The sequence below is a fragment of the Neolamprologus brichardi genome, chromosome 19, assembly GCF_056152115.1.
Source record: "Neolamprologus brichardi isolate AB-2024 chromosome 19, ASM5615211v1, whole genome shotgun sequence".
NCBI classification, from domain to species: domain Eukaryota; kingdom Metazoa; phylum Chordata; class Actinopteri; order Cichliformes; family Cichlidae; genus Neolamprologus; species Neolamprologus brichardi.
This window is the reverse complement of record NC_142122.1, coordinates 15,283,193-15,304,022: the sequence shown is the minus strand read 5'-3', so window position 1 is coordinate 15,304,022 and position 20,830 is coordinate 15,283,193. Positions and strand designations below refer to the sequence as shown.

The window sequence follows — 20,830 nt, the reverse complement described above, 5'->3', positions numbered from 1 at the left end:
TGCACCTGTGCCCTGGTCCACACCTACACACAGGTGTCAGGATGTGACACATACACACAGACAGAGAGAGATAGCAGAGAGGGAGGGGGAAGAACAAGAGCGGGGTGAATCACACTACTGCGGTCGACCAGAAAGCTTTTTCTAGATATCATCTCTGTATTTTGGAGTGTAACCATGTGTGTGATTTTCATTTTTAAACAGACTTTCATGTTGATGTGTTTAATTATAAAAAACACACAAGAAATTCTGCACACAAGGCGGAATCGGAAATTCAATTCTTTTAAGTATGTCAAATAATGAGCCTTTCATTCCTAATTATGGGCTACGTAGCGTAGAGTGAAAGTTTAAGCAAACCGTGTATCATATTGAATGCACGGGTATTCAAGTGTGTCATTGTGTGACTCAGAATGAATGGCCTTTGAATGTGCATCTGTTTATCACAGTGAGTCACCCATTTGTCCCCCCCGGTGGTACGTCCCTTCTCAAATGGGGCCGAAAAGGGGATAAAATACTTTATGCAGTGGTTTTTCTTTATTTTATAAATATAGATATCTGTGTGTATATATATACAGAGCTTTGTGGGCAGACATATGCATAAATTAACACATACTGACACATATATACACAAACACCTGCACACTAAACATAAGGTAGGAGGAGAAACATTTTTATTTCCAGTGTAATAATAAGAAAGGCAATAAGCAATAAGAAAATAAATTGCAGTGTTTAGAAAAGTTAAAAACTAAAGAAAAACAGCATTAAAATCAAGCTGGTATTGGTGTCTTTGCCTGCTAAGAAGTATAAGAAACTTCGCTTTGTCACAGTGCTGTGGCAGTGTTGGAGGTGAGACGGATTACACGGATCAGGCTAGAAAACCGTTTCATCTTCCAGTTTACCAAGACAATGTTTAGACACCTTTCCTTTGCAATATCATCCCACATTATATGTATATTATACATAACGTATGGATTTCTTTTGTGAAATCTCGCCACCCTCTGGAAGCTGTTAGTTACTGCAGTCAAAAAGAGCACTGCAATACAAAATTCAATCATGTTTCAAATTCATTTTTATGCAGCTTTTAAACATTTATTTTATGTCATTGCTGTCCAAATTTTTCGAGGTTTTTTTGTTTTGTTTTGTTTTATTTAGAAAATCTCTCAAAAATGTTTTAAACATGTATGTATTCTCCAGAGCTGGCAGGCAGCCAGGAATTACTGAAGCTTATAACAGATATGGGGCTCAGTAATGATGTTGACTAATGTGTTATTATCTTACAAATAAAGACAGATGCATTGTAGATACAGTCCATTTATAAGAAAAAGAAAATAAATTAGATGCATGGACTGCGAACAATGAAATTAGTGCCTATAAACATATTCTGCGAGCTGAGTATTTTCCCTCTCTCACCACACGTGGCTCACAGTTCATCCTTTCTGGCGCCGATGGGACAGGAAATCCCGGTGCCTTTGAGGCCACAGTAGCCTTTAGGTACCTTCTTCAGGTACTGCTGGTGATAGTCCTCAGCATAGTAAAACTGCTGCCCAACCAGAATCTCAGTTGTAATGGGACCATATCCTTTTTTCTCCAGCTCCTAGAGACAAAACACAAACATTCACCACTTTAGTTAAAACTGAAGCACCTGTTCATAGTGTACACTGTTTGTTATTCAGCTGATGCTCAGCACAGTGATGCCATTGACTGAGGTTAGTCATTGTCATTACGTCGTGGGTTTGTATTCTCCACGCTGCTTTCATTACCACACTCATGAAATATATTCAGCATTGCTTTCTCCAACTCCCTTAGCTTCCTCAAATGAAAACACCTCTTAAATGTTTTTTTTTTTCAAATTCTGTAGTGTATTGCATGTGAACTTCCAATACATCTCCCTCATACAGTAAAGAGTTTCTGCTCCTCAACTAGAAAGCAGGGTGATTGAGTGACAGAAGAAAGGAACATCTTTTGTTTTGTAGTGCAGCGTGCTTCTGTGGCTCTCTCTGTGGGACAAAGCATCAAAGAGTATCCGCTCTCTTTGAGGCCTCTTTAAGACATTTTCACACTTAGCCTTTTCTAAACACCTTGAGAGAAGGCTTCAAACCCACTAAAGCAGCACGCTCGTTCACATAGACACTCATAACGCCTTGAAAAACACCTCTGACAGATATATCAAAGGTTTACCTGCTGTGCTGAGTGGTTTTCTCTATCTAATAATACAAGCACTCAGGCCTCTCTAGATCAGTGCTCCTGAGAGCTGACAAACAACAAGTCTGAGCTGCACTGGGACTGTCTGTGGGCAACAAGTAGCTTGTGTGTACAACAGATTGCTACACCTCAGAGAGAGCAGTTTGCAGCACTGAGGTGCTTTGCTTTGTGGGGGTGTCAGATGGGCTCAGAAAGTACAACAAAACAAGAGCTGAATGTGCTCAAGAAGGATGAGCATGTTCTTACCTTCTGCATGTAACCACAGTCATTAAGTATGTTGTTTATAAGACATATCCGATAAGAGTGTTGTGTAAAAGGTTGTGATTGTACAAACCTCAAAGATCTATCCCTAAACTTTACAGTCCTTCTGAGCAGGTTTTGGCTCATCACTTTGGTTTTATGAGAGCTCTTCTGCTCTCTTTTTCTTTTCATTTTTATTAACCAGCACTGCCGGGTTGGGGTTAATTAATCCATATTTTGTTTGTTGAAAATTGATTAGTGCCTGTTAAGTTGACATTTTTATACACTCGCCGGTCACTTTAGGGTTAGGGATAGGGTACATATTGCCAGCACTAGACTGGATCCCTCCATATTGACTGCAGTCATAAACGGATGTACATGGTTAGCAACCATGTACAAATGGTCCTAAGGGACCTAAAGTGTGCCACGAAACACCATTAAACCTCCACCAGCGGTATGGATTTGTGTTTTCAGGAATTTATGGCAAATTTTGATGTCTCAGCAGAAATCGAGACTCATCAGACCAGGCAGCATTTTCCAATTTTCTATGTTGTCAGATTTTGTGAATTGTAGCCTCACGTTACTGTTCTAAGCTGACAGAAGTGGTCTGCATACCTTGGTTGTGTCAAGTTGTTATAGTGTTACTGTTGCCCTCCTGTCAGCTCGAAGAAATCTGGCCATTCACCTTTGACCTCTGGCATCAACAAGGCATTGTCATTCAGAGAACTGCTGCTAAACCCAAGGGACGGCTGTGCAGCTTAAACCACCTTTCTTCCCCATTCTGATATTCAGTTTTATCTTCAGCACATCATCTTGACCATGTATATATGCCTAAATACATACAGTTGCTGTCATGTGATTGGCTGATTAGATATTTGTATTAACAAACACTTGAATAGCTCCATCCAATAAAGTAGACAGTGAGTATACTTAGTAAAAAACCCACATGACCAGATTTTGCTTGTTAAATCAGTCAGTCCATCATCAAAACTGTTACAATTTCTTTGATTAAATTACTAATTATAACTGAGCTGATGAGTCTGTTGGAAAAGAGAAACAATAAAAACTCACACTGAAGCAGCGGTATGCTGTTTTTCACTGCCTAGAGCTATTTAGCTGTGAGAGTTCAACAAGCTAACCTCATACCTTTGGTCATCAGTAATTGTGTGATGAGAGAGGGAGACAATATCAGAAAAAATATCATTTCTAACTGAGACTAATGTCAGTGAAAAGCAGCAGGGTAGTGTGTGATGTTGCCCACATGGAGGCAGTGTGGTACTAACCGTGTGTGCTCGGGTTTGCTGGAGGTGATGCAGTGGAGTCAGTAAATCAAAGCTCTGCACCCCACAGAGAGGCTGAGGCAGCAGCTGACCTCTAACTCCTCAGTGGTTGCCGCTACAATGTGAGGGCTCTAATCTCCCTGCAGGAAGGACCCAGTGTCCACAATCCAAACTACAACACAATGCAGTCCTTAACACAGAGCCCGAGCCTCACGAGCACAGACGTATTTACCTTTTAAAAAGGCAAACTGTGAGCAGTCTGCTAAAGAAGAACCAATTTTCCTGCGTGTATCCACCAGCACTGTGGTTAGCCAGCCGGCACAAGCAAAGAGCTTTGTACATCATGGCCTAATTAATCAGCCATCACCACCAAACCACAGTAGCAGAGAACCCTCCGGGGCAGAGGATGCTCCGTGTGAAGGGAGCGCCACGTCCAAGGAAAGGTCTGCTATTCTGAGTATACATACACCTCCACCCTGACACCCCCACACCACTCCCTCGCTCTCCATCCAGCCTTGTACAGCAGTCACAACACGGCGGCCATTTTAGATCTATAAATCAAAATGCATGGCGTCATGCCACTGTGTATAACCTTATGTGGCTTTGCTTTCTCTCTCTCTCACTGCAGCAGCGGCAGCGGCAGCAAAGGCACGGAAGGAAGAATATGGAGGGTAGGAAAGGATGTAAAGATGAGGGGGAGAAAATTCTAGATAAGAAAAAGTTGATGACGTTCAAGTGATGGTTACCGAGAGACAGGCAGAAACGTGTTTGCATGTGCAAATATGTATATGAGTGTGAGACGGCTGATGCAAAAGGTGTGTGTGCTATTAGTCAATTTGTGGAGTTAGATATCTTGTCACAAATCCACATCATGGGGACCCGATCCCCAAAAAGCGAATCCTTAATATGTTAGGGTTAATATGTTTTTATTTAGCAAAGATCATAGTTAGCATTGCGGCTAGTCGTGGCTTGCTGGATTAAATCTGAAGCTAATGAACGCAAGTCAATGCAATGTCCTCTTAAGTGACAAAAACATGTTTGTGTGTGTGTCCAGGGCTGAGCTCACTCAGCCCAGTCAGCCCTTCCTTTCTTCACGCCTGTCGGAAAGACTCCCATGTCAAAGACATGGCTGAATGGGTGCATGTCTGTTTCTCTCTCTCTCTCTCTCTCTCTGCATCTCCCTCCATTGCCGATTCTCTCGCTCTTTCTCCCATGTGAGCACAGAGGACTTTGCTTCGTGCTACCAAGTCCTCCCTGTTCGCCATCCAAGCGAGAGAGCCCCTCGCACCATCGCCATCGCTAGAGAGGCGGCCCCGGGACACAAATAGGACGTGACACCCCGAGAGAGGGTTGAGGTGGAGGAGGAAAAATGTACTCTCTCCCTCTCTCTCTTCCTTACCCCACTGCCTTGTCTCTCTGTGTCGTCTTCCCTCGGAAGGCCTACGGCTGCAGAGTGGTGGGGAAGAGACAGGCACTGACATAGAGTTTGTGACACTCAGTGACTCATGGTGAAGACATTTGAAAGAGGGATATGACCTCAATTCGGTGATTTATGTAATCATGCCTTAGTCCGCTATACTTTCACCGGTGTGTCACTGCTGCTATTTGGGTCTCTCCATTTTTCTTTTGAGCTCTCACCTCCGTCTTGGTCGCTAATTCCAATTAGCTTTATTTCCATTATCATAATTAAGTACAGTGTTGCCATAAATTTCAGTATATTTACAATGTAAATCTGATAGTTTAACTGTGGATGAAAAAGTACTGAGACCTTAAGCAAAATTGCAGCCCTGCAGAAAACACTCTTCGTATGGGTTAATTATTCATCGTGCTTTGCCTGTCTGTGTTGATGACTTACTGTGTAAGCAGACTTTAAAGTTGCGTAATTAGGTGAGTTTTGACTCTTTTACGAAGCGTTGGGTAGTATATATTCTATAATACTGAATTAATGTTTTACCGTGTTTAAATGTACTGAATGTAACAGCTAAAAGGCAAAAGAAGTAGAAATGTAAAGAAGCATAAAATGTTAATACTCGAGCAAAGCAGTTGTTTGCGTGTATGCGCAAAGACAAAATAAGATTCGCGCGTTCCTACCCGCTATCCATCTCCTTTCGCTCAGATCTAAAAGCCAGCACAGCACTGACTGCAGCTGCAAACCTGAACTCTGGAGCACAAAAAGCTCTTCAACATCTTAAAAATGTAAATACACTCTGAGTACCACGGACGGCAAACCTGCTCTGTGGCGAAATGCCGGGCTGCGGCTCTGCCAGCAAATACACGAAAAAGCCCGACGTGATATTCATGCTCCAGTCCACGGCACCATGCTTGCCCTCAGTGACCTCGGGGAGAGAGGCAGAGTGGGAGTGATGGAAGGACTCCAAGGGAAATACAAAAAGAGAAATAAATGGTGCAAAAGAGCGACTTGGAGACGGTGAAGAAATGGAGTGAAGACCAGTGACTAGAGTGTGGTCATACACAATAACAGAAAAAAAGGATATTGTATTGTTCATGTGAGGTTTTGTGAGATGCAATGAGTGTAAAACTCATCATGCACATTGCTGCATCTGTATGTGTGCAACTGTGATTTTTCTTTTTCTTTTTTTTTTGCCTGCTCTGCTCATCTCTCTTTCCCTCTGTCATCATGGGTCAGGCATCCATTTTAGCTGGGCTTCTTAAGCGAGGGCTCCTACATTTTGTGAGCAGAAAAAAAGCACTCCTACATTTCGAGCGGGAGAGAGAGGATGCACGCTCTTCAGTCTCGGAGCAAGGTGGTGCACGCTCCTGCATTTTTTTTTTCTTTTTCCCAGGGCAGACAACAAGTAGCTCGCTATCAGAAGACCCCAAATGCAGAAGATCAGCTCGACGTTCCCGTGAAAAGCGATCGCCTTTGAACATCGCAGCTGCAAGGCGATCGGCAACATCTCACTCGCAGGCGGCGACTTAAAAAAAAAGAAGTTGCCCGCGAACAATATTCCACTAAAATGTTTCTACTTATTAATTCATCTAAGCCGATAATGCTGTTTTAATATTGATCAGTTTGGCGCGCGGCTAAATTTAAACAAATTTTTTTTAAAAAAGTGCAGCACAGACTGGGTTTAGAACGATAGAGCCGGCGAATCACTGGAAGGGTAAATCTCACTTTCTGACGACTTTCCAAAATGTGGAACGTGAGCTTGTGCGACGAGAAGCGTGATTCTGAAACCTGCTGATGTTGTGCCCTGTTTTTACAGCCCTCGGGCTTCTCCTCAAGACTTCTAGCCTCAAATGATCTCCTCCTTTTTTTTTTTCCAGCCATCATCCGAACCCCTGCGCACCATCCCTACACCCTCCACCCCCCACCCATTTCAAGCTCATTAAGTTAGGATGCTTTATCAGAGGGCACACTCACCCCTCCAAGGCCCTGCACACATGCATGTGCACATACACACGCACGCAGTATTCAAGCTGGCTTGATAAAACCTATTGTTCATACATGCACACACACACACACACACACGTGTATATATATATAGAACCCCCCGTTCATCCATTTTTCTCTCCCCTAACCCATCTCTAAGCCACCCCCACCCCCCGACTCTCCTAATCAACTCTTCCCATCCCTTCTCTCTCACCCTCCACTCACCCCCACGCCCCTCACCCCAGCTCAAGGGAGACACATTTTAGCAGAGAGGGAGGGATAGAAAGAAAAAGAGATGGGGGAAAAAAAAGAGGGATGGGGGGAGACAGAGGGAGAGAAAGTGATGCACTCCTCCTCTCTGCTCTGCTGCCACAGCAGCTTGGCTACAGAAGCCTTTGATGTTCTGCAAATTTCAAATTTCATTATAGAGAACCCCCTTCTCCTCCCCTCGCCTCCTCTCCCTCACCCACCTCTCCCTCTCTGCTCTCGCGCTTAAACAAGCTTTTCTGCCTCACTCTCCGAAGCCTCCATGCACCCCCCCCCCTCAATGCTGAAGTTAAGAAACTGAAAGCCCTGCAGAAGAGACTCCTCGTATGGGTTAATTATTCATTGGGCTGTGCCTGTATGTGCCAAATGTATGTCTGTGTGCGTCTGTACGTACACGCGAGTGTGGGTGAGTCATGTGCTGGCAGTGGGGTGGAATAGGGATTTTGTGATGCCTTATCTCTGGTTGTCTTAGATCGCCTCCACCCACTCTCTCTTGTCACTCTTCTTGAACATGCATTCACTTCTCCTGATGCTCTCCCAGACAGCGTTGGGCTTTCAGGATAAAACACACACTCACATACAACCTCACAAGCGCACACACACACACACAGCAAGCTCTTCCTCCGTAGAGATGCTGTTTTCAAGCCAGACGTTCTTGAGACTCAGCATCAATGTGGCGAGGCAACCATTTCAGGGCAGGAAGCTGCCATTTTGGTTCAGAGTGTGTCAGCTGCTTTGGGAAGATACGTATCCCAGTGGTCCCAGTGGCCCTCAGATGGAACTGGGGTGCCACTGAAGTAGCTGACAGATTGGTGGAGTCAGCAGCGTTCCAGAGAGTCGGGGAGATTGAGTGAATACCGTTTCTATTCTAGAAGTTTGCAAATGTGAGTGTGTGTGTTTCGAAGGGTCTTCTATGGACTGGATTATTTATTCTCAGCCCTTCTCAGGCAGGTGACGGTATAATGCTCACTATAACAGCCTTTTCTGTGCTGTGTGATACAAACTCAGTTTGTTTGTTTAACATTCATCTACTTGTAAATAATTATATTTAATTTTTCTGGCTATTTTAATTATTAAAAAAAAGAAAAACATCTCATCTTGTCTTAAAAAATCTCAAATTCATAATAGAAAATCATTAAATAATATTACAATAACATTTTGATATTGTAACTTTAATCAAGTGCCTCTATATTCAAATCATGCAATGACATATTTAAGGGTGATATTGATATTCTTTGAATGAGTACAAAACTTCTCTAGTCTAGAGCTGCCTGGAAAAGCTGACCCTAATCTGCTGACCTGCTGAGGATCATACATCGATCAGGCATAACATTGTGACCACTGACAGGTGGTCCTGGGGCCTGTTACTGTGTGGGATACATTAGGGAGCGAGTGAACATTTTGTCCTCAACGTTGTTTTAGAAGCAGGAAAAATAAGGATTTGAGTTGGAACAGGGCCAAATGGGGCCAAACTGTGATGGCTAGACCAATGGATCAATAGAAGCTATGGAAGAAGGTAGCCTGGTCTGGGGTATCACATAGATGATGAGTTAAGTGCGCGTCACTCATCTGGGAAACACCAGGATGCACTAGGGGAAGAAGGCAAGCCGGTGTAGGCAGTGTGATGCTTTGGGCAATGTTCTTCTGGGAAACTTTGACACGTACCACCTATCTAAGCATTGTTGTACACCATGTACACCCTTAATGGAGAACAATGGTTTGAGGAGAACAACAATAAGTTTGAGGCATTGACTCGACTTCCAAATTCCCCAGATCTCAACTGATCAAGCATTTGTGGGATGTGCTGGACAAACAAACCCAACATCTCGCATCTTACAGGACTTAAAAGGATCTGCAAGATAAAATAGCACACCTTCTACCTTCGAGGGTCTAGTGTAGTCCACGCTTCGACAGGTCAGGGCTGTTTAGGCAACAACACAATATTAGGCACGTGATCATAATGTTATGCCTTTTCGATGAACAAAATAATGTTTAAAATGACTGAAAGTTCTACAGGAGATTCAGGATGGCTGAATTATTTCAAAGTGGAGGGGCAATAAAAAGATTATATAATTTCCCTGCTCATAGTTGGCAACAAATGAATGAATGAATAATGTAATGACATGTGAAAAGTTTCAAATATACAGACATAACATGTCCTCTTAAGTAGCAAGTTACCATTTAAAACGAATGTTTTGTGTTGAGTAATGATAAGGAAACACAACAGCTGGACAATAACGCAAAGATTTAGCATGGCTGCTATCCTCGCTAATAAAAAAAGATAAAGAGATGTTTAACAATGAACTTTAGGAGAAAAAAACGCCAAAGCAACCTTTTATATCTGCCTGATTTTGTTCATCTAAAGTCTTAGTCGTATGTGACCGAAGTTATTATGACTGTGTACCATCAATGTTTGAAATGATCACATCAAAGACGGGGACCAGATCTGAGACTAAGTCAGTTGCCATCTTCAAAGCAACTTTGGTGTGTCAAGATGGCGATAAAACAGGGACAAAACGGCAATAAGAGGCAGTCGGCGTGCTGTTGATTTTTCCTTTGAATTGGGTCACGTTGGCACTTACATGCAATGTGTTTGCAATAAAACAGAGATTAACTGTGATAAATCACAAATCTGTGGATGTTTGTTGCTGTCCATATCAGATGTTTAGTATAGAAAAGAGTCCCTGTATGAAGGAGCGTGAATGGGTGATTGAGCCATGTTGTTTAAAGCGCTGTGAGTACTTACAGTAGACAAGCGCTATATAAGATCCACGTGTTAATGAGGATATTGTTACTGTACCAAATGCGTGCATCGGTCTGGGTTTTCTTCTTTCGGGTTCTCCCTTTAGCGGTTGCCTCCATCTCACACTATCCCTTTCCTCCTCTCTGGCAGCTTCTGTATTTAACATGCCCAACATATCCACTTATCCCTCCTCTGCACATGTGCAAACAATCTCAGCCTTGCTTCTCTAACTTTCTCTCCAAACTGGTCAACCTCAGCTAAGCTCTGATGGACTCATTTTTAATCTTGTCTGGTCAGTCCCAAAAAAATCTCTGCTGACTTCAGCTCCTCCTCTGGTCTTTTTCTCAGTTCCACCATCTCCAAACAATACATCCTTTCCTTTCACTCATGCTGCTGTCCTTCTGTGACAAGTTACCCTGACACTCATCTCCTCCTTCACGCTGCCTACATCCTCTTCTTCACCTCTCTTGTGCCCTTTCCTTTGCTCTGGATGGTTGATCCCAGGTATTCAAACTAATATACCTTCACTACCTGCAGCTTCACTGTCACACCTGTCTCCCTCTCATTCACACGCATGTATTGTGCCTTGTTTCTACAGACTTTCACTCTTGTCTCCAGAGCATGCCTCCACCTCTCTTTCACCTACTTCTTACTCTCATGTACAGATCATCCTTCTCTCTCAGGGTCCGAACACAACTTCCATATCTCTGCTTTCTTTGTCTTCAGCCAACAATAGATCAGTTTACACCAGCACCTTGTTGGCAAACAGCACCGGATGAGGTCATTTTTAACTTGGGCCCCAACCAATCTGGTATGGAAATCTCATTCTTGATGTTTTTGTTTGATTTTATAAAGATTTTACACCATCATGACGCTACCTTTGACATATATTTGAGTTTGGGATAGACAGGGAGCATTGATAAATGGGATAAAAAAAAGCCATGGAGAGATGATTGAATTATGTCCTGACGTCTGTGTAGAAATGTCTGAAACACTGGAACCGGCTCTGCTCACTGTAAAAAGGAAAGCAAGATGTATCCTTGTATGTGCCTTGCATACAAGGATACTCCTCCTCCCCTCCCTCCATCGCTCCATTAAGTTCAGTTCAGTTCTGCTCTGCTTCAATAAAATCCCAGTATTACTGTGGAGCAGGAATATGTGGCTCGGCTCTAAACACTCAGAGCGGCAACCGAATAAAGAGCGACAGGACAGAGCCAAAGTTTTAGCACTGCGCTCACAGCTTTGAGCCATCCAGTCATGCCAATTACACACTCATTCTGATAACATCTCCCCCGTCTTTCCAAATAAATAAACACTTCTATAGGCAATTATCACACACACATATCAGCCACAAAATAAGACATGCTTTTGGTGTAAAAAGCATAATTTACAGTTAATTGCCACAAACCTTAGTCACTCAGGTTTGTGTGTTTCATTATTTGAAGGAGCAGATGCTGATCTGTCTGCCTTTATAAATTTAATAGCAATTAGTTGCAGGTCTTTCTCCAATCTGTTCGAGACTGACTCTTGCCAGTTAAGGTTGAAATGAGACAGGTTGTCTCCCACCAGGTGAACTGTGCAGTCCTTGCAACTACAAGCATCCAGAGGTTGAGGGTGCCGCACGCTCAAATTCCAGGTGAAAATGGGTCATAGAAACTACTTGCTATTGGTCCCAGGTAACAAGAAAATTCAATGTAAGCACTTCGCAACTACTGATTATTCCGGGTCTCCTAAAAGTTTTCACTTTCACTTGTATTTGAGGCCCTACAGCGAACTGGGTGAACTCCAAAGAGCTGCCAAACAGATCACAGGTACGATTGTTTGGTCGAATGCCGTTTCTAAGTTCAAAGATGAACTTTTAAACTCAAAACATACACATGTAATTTCCTCCTGTCTCTTACTATGCAGATGGTAATGCATGTGTGCCATCTGTGCATTTCTCTCCCTGTTTCTTTGTTGACTGTTACAGGCCTCATCCATTTGCCCCATGCTCTTTAGCTTTTTAAGAAATACTTCAAGGGTGTATCTTGGTGGTATGTGTGCTTGTGTGCGTGTGGGTGTGATGAGGTCGTGGTCAGTTGACAGCCAAAGGGCAGGGTCATCGTCAGTTGATAACCTGTCAGCGATGACTCTCTGATCTAACTGGCTCTCTCGTACTTTTCATGTTCTTCCTCCCCCACCTTTTTGGTCCCAGCTGCCACTCCTCTCTAACCTCTGACCCAAGCCCAAGGCCAAGGTTGGGAGGTTGTTGCCACGGCAACAAAGCAGGCCCGCAGCGCCTGGCTGCTGACCCCGGGAGCCCCAAGTAACCCTAACGATCATAATTTGCTCCCCTCTGCCCCCTGCCAGCTCATCCATGAATACCATTTAGAGGAGCGAAGAGGGTGATGCAGGGAACAACGGACGGATCGGCAGGCTGATGGGCAGAACAATAGAACGAACAAAAGAAGCACGCGTGTGCCACTGAAAGGGAGAGCTTTAGAAATCAGTTAAGATGGCCTTTTGACCCCCTTCCTCTCTTTCGCTTTAAGAAAGCCGGTTTAGATGCATATCACCTAAAAAGATGGTTTTGCTTGACTAAACTGCATAAGAGGTCGCTACTCCAGACACTGATTTTTAATTGCCATTCAAATAATAAAGAAAGCTCCAAACTACCACTTAGACTGCTGCAACACTCAAAAAGGTTCCTATATACTGATAAAACCTATATATGATGACTCAGTCATATTTATATACATACATTAGTCTTTTAACTGGAAAGGTGTGTGAGACTTTCTTCACATTTTTCACGAGTCGCTCCGTGGCTACTGCTTTGCTTGGCTTATAGTTTGGTTATATGCAATCCCATACTTGAGTAAATATAATAATAAAACCTCCTGATGTGTGTGAGGGGGTATCATACCTGCTGGAAGGCCACTTTACTCTTCAGCGCAATCTCCTGCTGAGTGGGGTTGGATGTGTAAATGGCTGAACGATACTGAGTACCTTGGTCATTGTGCTGCTTCATACCTGCATAAAACACACATACACACACACACACAAAGGAAAAATAAGACACCCCACAAAAATGCATGAAGCACCACAATCAGAGCAGACACAATGTGATTTGCATGTAAAAGGCTTTCATAATTATGTCATCATCCTGCGTCTTGAGGCCGAATGAATTCAAAGTTCATAGCAGATTCAGGCTTTCATTAGGAAGGCCTGAGTCGTGTAGGTGTATGGGCAAATGAAGGTGGACACATTTTCCTCTTCTTTGTCATCTATGTGACAGTGTCAAAAATTTTCATCAGCTTTACATCAGAGTGTTTGGGAGGATATCCAGGTCTACTGTAACTTGATTAGGGGGCCAAACAGCTGCCATCCTTTCTATGCTTTTCAAATGCTAAACTCCTGAGCAGCTCAGACATCCGTGGACACATCTCCCACTCTGCATTTGTTTCCTTTCTTTACTGAAGTGTGTCATTCTTGTCTTCTTCTATCTTTCTAAATCCTTGTCTTTTTCAGTCATTGGCGTTTTGTTATGGGCTTGAATCACTGATACATGTGTTCTTGTTTAGAGGCCTGTCAGATATGCCTTTCAGCCTGATTTTAATGGTGGATTAGTTCATGTGGACAACACGATTACCCCTTCTTCCAGCCACTCCCATTTCACTTCACTTTTGGCTACTGGTCAGCGATTGGCAAGCAAAACAAATGGTTAATTCTTATATTTTAAAGCTTGTCATGTTTCTGTCACCATATTCAGAACCATTTTGCTGTGTCTTTGTCATGTAGAGGTATATGCTTTTGTGTCTCCTTCCCTTTCTCTTTTTCTTGTTTTAACACAGAATTTTCTGGGGCACCATATCCTACATGGCCAGAAAGCAGCAGCATGGGATCAAACTGACGTGAACATTTTGGCAAACATCTGCCTCTTCAGACATCTGGCAAGAAGCAACTCTTGTAAAAAGTCACACAACATTTTGAAACAACAGTTTTGCTCATTTGTGTTGTATTTTGAAACTGTGCTGGGCCCTGTACCAAAGCAAGGCAATCCGACTCAGTAAGTCAACCCAGGACTTCCAAATCTAGCTACGAGTGTGTTCACATGAAAGGCATTGCAAATGCGGGCAGGTCTACTGACAGAAGAGCAACTGATCTTACAAAGAAAGATAATACGATGATATTAGAAAAATATCTAGAGAATAAACACATATAAAACAGACTGCCACAGACAATGTGTGCTAGTATGAGAGTGTGTGTGTGAGAGGAAAAGTGCTGAACAGTAGTTTAGTATTAAAAGCCCTGTATGAATGTGTGAGCACTTTAAGCACTTTTGTCAGTAAGACTGGAAAACACCTCCCACATTAATAAAGTCTAGCCTATTTGAAGCTGGGAAGAAAAGCCGGAAAAAATACAGACTGTGTGAGGTACGAGAATTATTGATATCACAGTTTTATAACGGAAGACGTGGGAGAAAACTCGATTTCAATATTCTGTTAAATTCCTTTAACATTTTTCATGTAAGTAAGACATTTTTTTTCACATTCAAAAATTTAGTGTAAGATCCACAAGTACAAATAGCTGTCCTGTTTTAAATTTGTATATTAATGCTTATAGAACAAAACAACTGTTGTAAAATAATTTACAGCCAACAGGGAAAAAGCATCAAGGAATAAAAGTGCATTAAGAATCTATATTTATCACTAAGGCTCAGGAGGGAAAAGCAAAGACTTTGGACGCTCTTAAAAAATTCAGCTCCTCCTTCTATCTCTGGATCCATGAATGCAATGGTAAAGCTATTTTCCATAGATCTGCTTGATCTTTATGCGGTGATTTCATAGCTGCAGATCTCTAATGTTGAACATTACCTGTTCCAGAGGAGGTTAGGTCTGCAGCACAAGTTACCATGGTGATACACTCTCGCAAAAAGTAAACCACCTTCAAAATCTGATTTACCCCTAAAATCATAAGTTGTAAAAGCAACCAACAAAGGTGAGAATGGTCTTGCTTTTGAAGTTACGTTACAGACATCAACAATAACAAAATTCCCATATTGTACATTTGTGTTGTTTGTGCAAACCAAAACAATGAGCTGAAAGATGGTAAAGAGATGATAAGGTACCGGTATCAAATCGCATCTTAAGTGTGATTTCCTAGCAGTATTAACACCGTCACTCTCCGTCAGTGATTTAATTGGAATGTTTACGTTTTCTTTTCTCTCTTCTCGTTTTTTTTTTTTTTTTTTTTTTTTTCCTTCTCTCTTTTCCCCCTCTTGTTTTTATGCTGCTCACCCTCGTCCTTGGTTTCTTTCTTTATTTCTTTCACTGCTTCGATCACCTGCTTCCACACTCATCCACAAACAACATCATTTATTTCGACACTTACTCACTGCACGATCACGCACAGTCATGCGCTCAACGGCAGCACATTTACATCAGTCAGACAGCGCACACAGACCTACAGGATACACACACTTAAGCCAAGCATACTCATATTAGTAAATATGCAAACACATAGTCAGACTCAGGGAGCATCTCGCCACACATTTTTTCTCTCTCTCCCTCTCCTTATTTATGAACAAGTGATGTATTCTCTCCACCTGTCTAAGCGACACACACAGAGTACACCCCTAGTTATGTACAGACATCTATGGGTGCACTAAGATTCGTTACATGGAATGTAAATGGAGCTGGCTCCAGAGAAAAGAGGTTAAAAATATTTAACCAACTCAAAAAACTACAGGCAGATGTTGTCCTTTTACAAGAGACCCACAGACCTCTTAGAGGTTCGAATGAACTTAAAACACCTGAGTTTCCTAATGTGTTCTCAGCTTGTTATAATTCTAGACAAAGGGGAGTAGCAATTTTAATCCATAAAAAAATTAATTTCACAGTACTCGATACAGTTATAGATCCAGAGGGCAGATTCTTAATCATTAAACTATCTATACTTGATAAAAAGCTATGTATTGTAAGTGTATATGGTCCAAATGTTGATGATCCCTCATTCTTTCACGGTTTTTTCAGTGCACTCTCTGAACACTTAGATGGCACACTTGTGCTTGGAGGCGACCTCAACCTTGGACTGAATGAAGAAATGGATAGGCTCAATACAGCAGGAACTCAGCGTAATTGGCAGTCCACAAATATAATCAAACAGTATATGAGCGACTTTGGTCTTTGCGATGCATGGTGCTCCCTTCACCCCACCAGTAAGGAATATACTTTTTTTTCACATGTTTATCACTCCTACTCTCGTCTAGATTATTTTTTGGTCAGCAGCTCACTGCTGAGTGACGTTTCAGACACTGAGATTCACCCTATAGCTGTCAGCGATCATGCTCCTGTATCTTTAACACTAATGCACAAGAATAATACTATGCCAAGTAAAAACTGGAGATTTAATACATCACTGCTTAAAGATGAAGACTTTATTAAATATTTTAAAAAAGAGTGGACTTCATATTTAGACTTTAATGACACTCCCGGAACATCAGCTTCTGTTTTATGGGAAGCAGGGAAAGCTGTGATGAGAGGTAAAATAATTTCTTTCTCATCACATAAAAAGAAAAAAGAAAACAAAAATATTCAGGAATTAGAAAAAAACATCAAATCACTAGAAGAAGCCTACGCGTCCCACCAAGATCAGGAAACATTGAACAAAATACGCAAAACAAAACTAGAATTAAATGAGATAATTGATAGAAAAACAAAATTCTTAGTACAAAGACTACGCTTACAAAATTATGAACATAGTAATAAATCCGGTCAATTTCTAGCAAACCAGCTAAAAATAAATAAAGAAAAAACAACTATATGTGCTGTTCAAGATTCATCTGGGAACACAATATATGAACCGAAACAAATAAACAATATTTTCAGGGATTTCTATAAAACGTTGTATTCACCACAAATAAACCCATCTAAAAAGGAAATTGATCAATTTTTAGACAACATAACTCTCCCAAAATTATTAGAAGCTCAAGCAATGGCACTGGATTCGCCACTGACATCAGGTGAACTCCAGGAAGCCCTGATAAGTATGTCCAATAATAAGGCTCCAGGTCCAGACGGCTTTCCGGCAGAATTCTACAAAGAATTCTGGACGATTCTAGCACCAGTTTTTTACAGAACGTTGTTAGAAATCAAAGAAAAGGGCAGACTTCCATCAAATATGAATTCTGCAAACATTAATCTCCTGCTAAAACCAGGCAAAGACCGTGTATATCCCTCAAGCTATCGTCCAATATCCCTTATTAATGTAGACCTCAAAATAATCTGCAAAGCTCTCTCGAAGAGACTAGAGAAAATAACCCCCCTCTTAATTCATCCTGACCAAACTGGTTTCATAAAAGGTAGGCACTCATCAACAAATACACGTAGATTACTTAATTTGATAGACTACTCATACAGTAAAAACCTTGAAACTACAATATTTTCCTTAGATGCAGAAAAAGCGTTTGACAGAGTTAACTGGAAATTTCTATTTGCAACTTTACACAAATTTGGTTTTGGATCTTCTTTCATCAACTGGTTAAAAATATTATATAATTCCCCAACAGCTTGTGTCAGAACAAATGACCAGACATCCTCCAGCTTATGTCTCCTGAGGGGCACCAGGCAGGGATGCCCACTCTCCCCTTCACTGTTTGCAATTTTTATCGAACCACTAGCAGCAGCAATTAGACAGAATTCAGCAATTAAGGGCATAAAATGCAAGAACGTGGAACATAAAATCAGCCTTTATGCTGATGATGTGTTACTCTTTCTCCAAAATTCACAAACCAATATCTCTGGGGTGATTGAATTGATAAACTCTTTTGCAAGAATATCAGATTACTCAATTAACTGGTCAAAATCTACAGTCCTTCCTAATAATTGCTGCTTCCATAATTCCTCTTCTACTCCACTGCAATCGGGAAATATAAAATATTTAGGTATTAATATTTCTCCCAAGCTTGCAGATCTAACTAAATTAAACCATACCCCACTTTTAAAGAAAGTAGAAGGTGATCTGACTAGATGGAAATGTCTACCCATATCACTCATGGGAAGGGTTGCTGCTATAAAAATGATGGTACTACCAAAAATAAATTATTTATTCTCAATGATCCCAACTAAACCGCCGCAAGATTGGTTCAGATCTCTAGATTCATATATGTCCAAATTCCTTTGGAAAAATAAGCCCCCACGTATAAGCTTAAAAACACTACAAAAGACCAAGGATAAAGGAGGATTAGAACTACCTAACTTTCAGCACTACTTCTTAGCCAACAGGCTTCAGTTTATCTCAGGATGGCTAAAACATACCCTTTTAGATTAACCTTGGCTAGATGTAGAACAAGCACTTTGCAATAATCTAGAGATTTCAGATCTACCATTTATCAGCTCAAACATTCAACGACATGAATGCTTCAAAAGCATCAACATCAGCTCTTCTCTGACAGCATGGTGGGAGTTTCTGAAGTTGACAGAGTCTTCATTAATCCCATGCAAACGTACACCTATCTGGAACAACCCTGACATATTACAAAACAATAATATGATAAAATTTTCAGATTGGAATGGTAAAGGAATCAAATATGTAGAACATGTACTAGAAGGAACAGAATTTATTTCATTTGACAGACTAGTTACACAATATGGGATCAACAAGAAAAGATTTTTAGAATATCAACAAATTAAATCCATAATAAAAAAGAAATTTAAACCGGGTCAAGTTGAACTACAAACACCACCAAGTGTGGTTCAATTTTTTACTCTTAAAACCCCCAAATTACTATCCAAAATATACAGAATGCTTTCTAAAACAGATGAATCAATATCACTTCCTATTGCAAAATGGGAAGCGGATTTATCAGTTAACTTAGACCAAAACTTCTGGTCTCAGATTTGCTTAAAAACCTTTCATCTAATCAAAAATCCCAGTCTTCAATTAATTCAATACAAAATACTACATAGAGTGCACTATACAGGTCATCGGATGTTCAAGATGGGCTTTGCATCTACCAACAACTGCTCACACTGCCAAACCAATTCACCGGACAATTATATCCATGCTCTTTGGTTCTGTCCACCAGTTCAGAAGTTTTGGCGCGAGATATGTGAAGACTTATCAAAGTGTCTGAAATGTAACATTCCAACTTCCCCCTTAGTGTGTTTGTTGGGCAGCTTAGATAATGTCACTTCAGAAAAGAATATAGCCCATATGGTTTTCACTGCCCTATGCATAGCCAAGAAAACAGTCCTCATGAACTGGAAAAATAAAAACAATCTTAATTCTAACCAATATAGAAATTATCTATTAGATTACATTAGTCTTGATACAGCCTCTGCCACTACATCAGATCAATCGCTCTGGGCTCCTCTGATCAGCTCCATCACCTAGTGGGGGTGGGGGGTCATATTTTGGTCTCGCCTTCACTGTTGTGATTGGTGTGGGGGTAGAGTCAGGCTTGGGGCGTCGGGGGGTTCCCCGGGAGCATCTTCCTTGGGGGGCTCAACCCGGGGTAGCTGTCATGGCCAATTAGGGGCTCTGTTAGCTCTTAGGTGACGGTTTCCTCGTGGCTACGTGCAGCGGGGCTAGGGGAGGGTCTGTGCTGACGGACGGGGGTTACTGACCTGGTAGCCTGGCTGCGCCTGGGTGGGTCCGGGACGGGCGTGAGGTTCTGGGGGCGCTCCGGCTCTGGCCTGGGGCCCTGGCCGGGCCTCGGGGGCCTGGGTCCTGGTTGGTGTGTTGCCGGGGTTGTGGGCCGGTGGGTATATGGGGGCCCACCACTGGCGCGGGGTGCCGCCGGTGGTGGGGGGGGCTGGGGGGCTCTTCAACTGGTGGGGGGGGGGGGGGTTGTCACATCTTGCAGGAGCTTTCCTCTCTCAGGAACTCTCTCTGCAAGGGGGGGAGATACAGGAGAGGTGGAGGAAGATCTCAGCCTGGGCGTCTATTGTCTTATGTAGTCTGGAAGATGAGTGGATGATGGGGTGGGTGCAGTTTTCTCTGTGGTGGGGTTGGGTGGACTGCCCCGGGCTCTGTGGGGCCGGGCGGCGCCGCTGCACTGGGCCCCGGTTCGGATGGGCCTGGGCCCCCCTTCCCTGGCGGGTCGCGGAGTATGGGGGTGCCTACTGGGGTCAGCGGGGGAGCTGGCCCCAGGGAGGGGTCACTTGCCCCTCCCTTCCTTCCCTCCCCATCTCCAGCTGCCTCCCTCTTCCCGCTCCACCACAACCACCCACACATGCAGGGCCTTGGAGTAGGGGTGTGTCACCAGGGTGCAGAGGAGGTAACCCCCCCCTCTGTCCCCTTCTGGCTGCCTCTGCCTCAATTTTATCCCGCAACTTAGACATTCACATTACTCACACTCTCATTACACATACATATAGGATCTTGGGGGTGGGCACGCTACACGGAATCCCAATTACCATCAGGGTGTACACCTCACTCCTGGCGTCGTTGCCCACCTCTCAATTTTAAATACACGTAGACATTGAGGGCTAGCAGGAGGGACTATGCGCTTACCTGCTGCTCTCTGGCAGGTAGCTCCATGCCCTCCTGGGTTTTAAATGCACCTTAGAACACACATACATCAACACTACAATGAGCGGGTGGAGGGAGGTTAGGAGTCTTCTCTCACCCTCGTTCTCTGCGGTCTGCTGGAGCAGGGGGGCTAGGAGGAGGAGTTGGCCGTCCGACTGGGGTCCGGAATGTGGGGCCTCCCTGCTGCTGCGGAGT

At 42.7% G+C, this 20,830-nt stretch overlaps 1 protein-coding gene across 1 annotated transcript in view; it reads right to left on the bottom strand.

Moving 5' to 3' along the window:
* Positions 1–651: 651 nt before the first annotated feature.
* Positions 652–20,830, bottom strand: part of msrab (methionine sulfoxide reductase Ab) — a 43,586-nt gene continuing 23,407 nt past the window's right edge. The window contains exons 5-6 of the mRNA XM_006798497.3: positions 13,026–13,132; positions 652–1,591 (exon numbers count right to left, since the gene is read on the bottom strand). Of these exons, the coding sequence (XP_006798560.2) occupies positions 1,418–1,591; positions 13,026–13,132 (281 nt within the window). The 3' untranslated portion in view covers positions 652–1,417. The remainder of the gene's footprint in view (positions 1,592–13,025; positions 13,133–20,830) is intronic.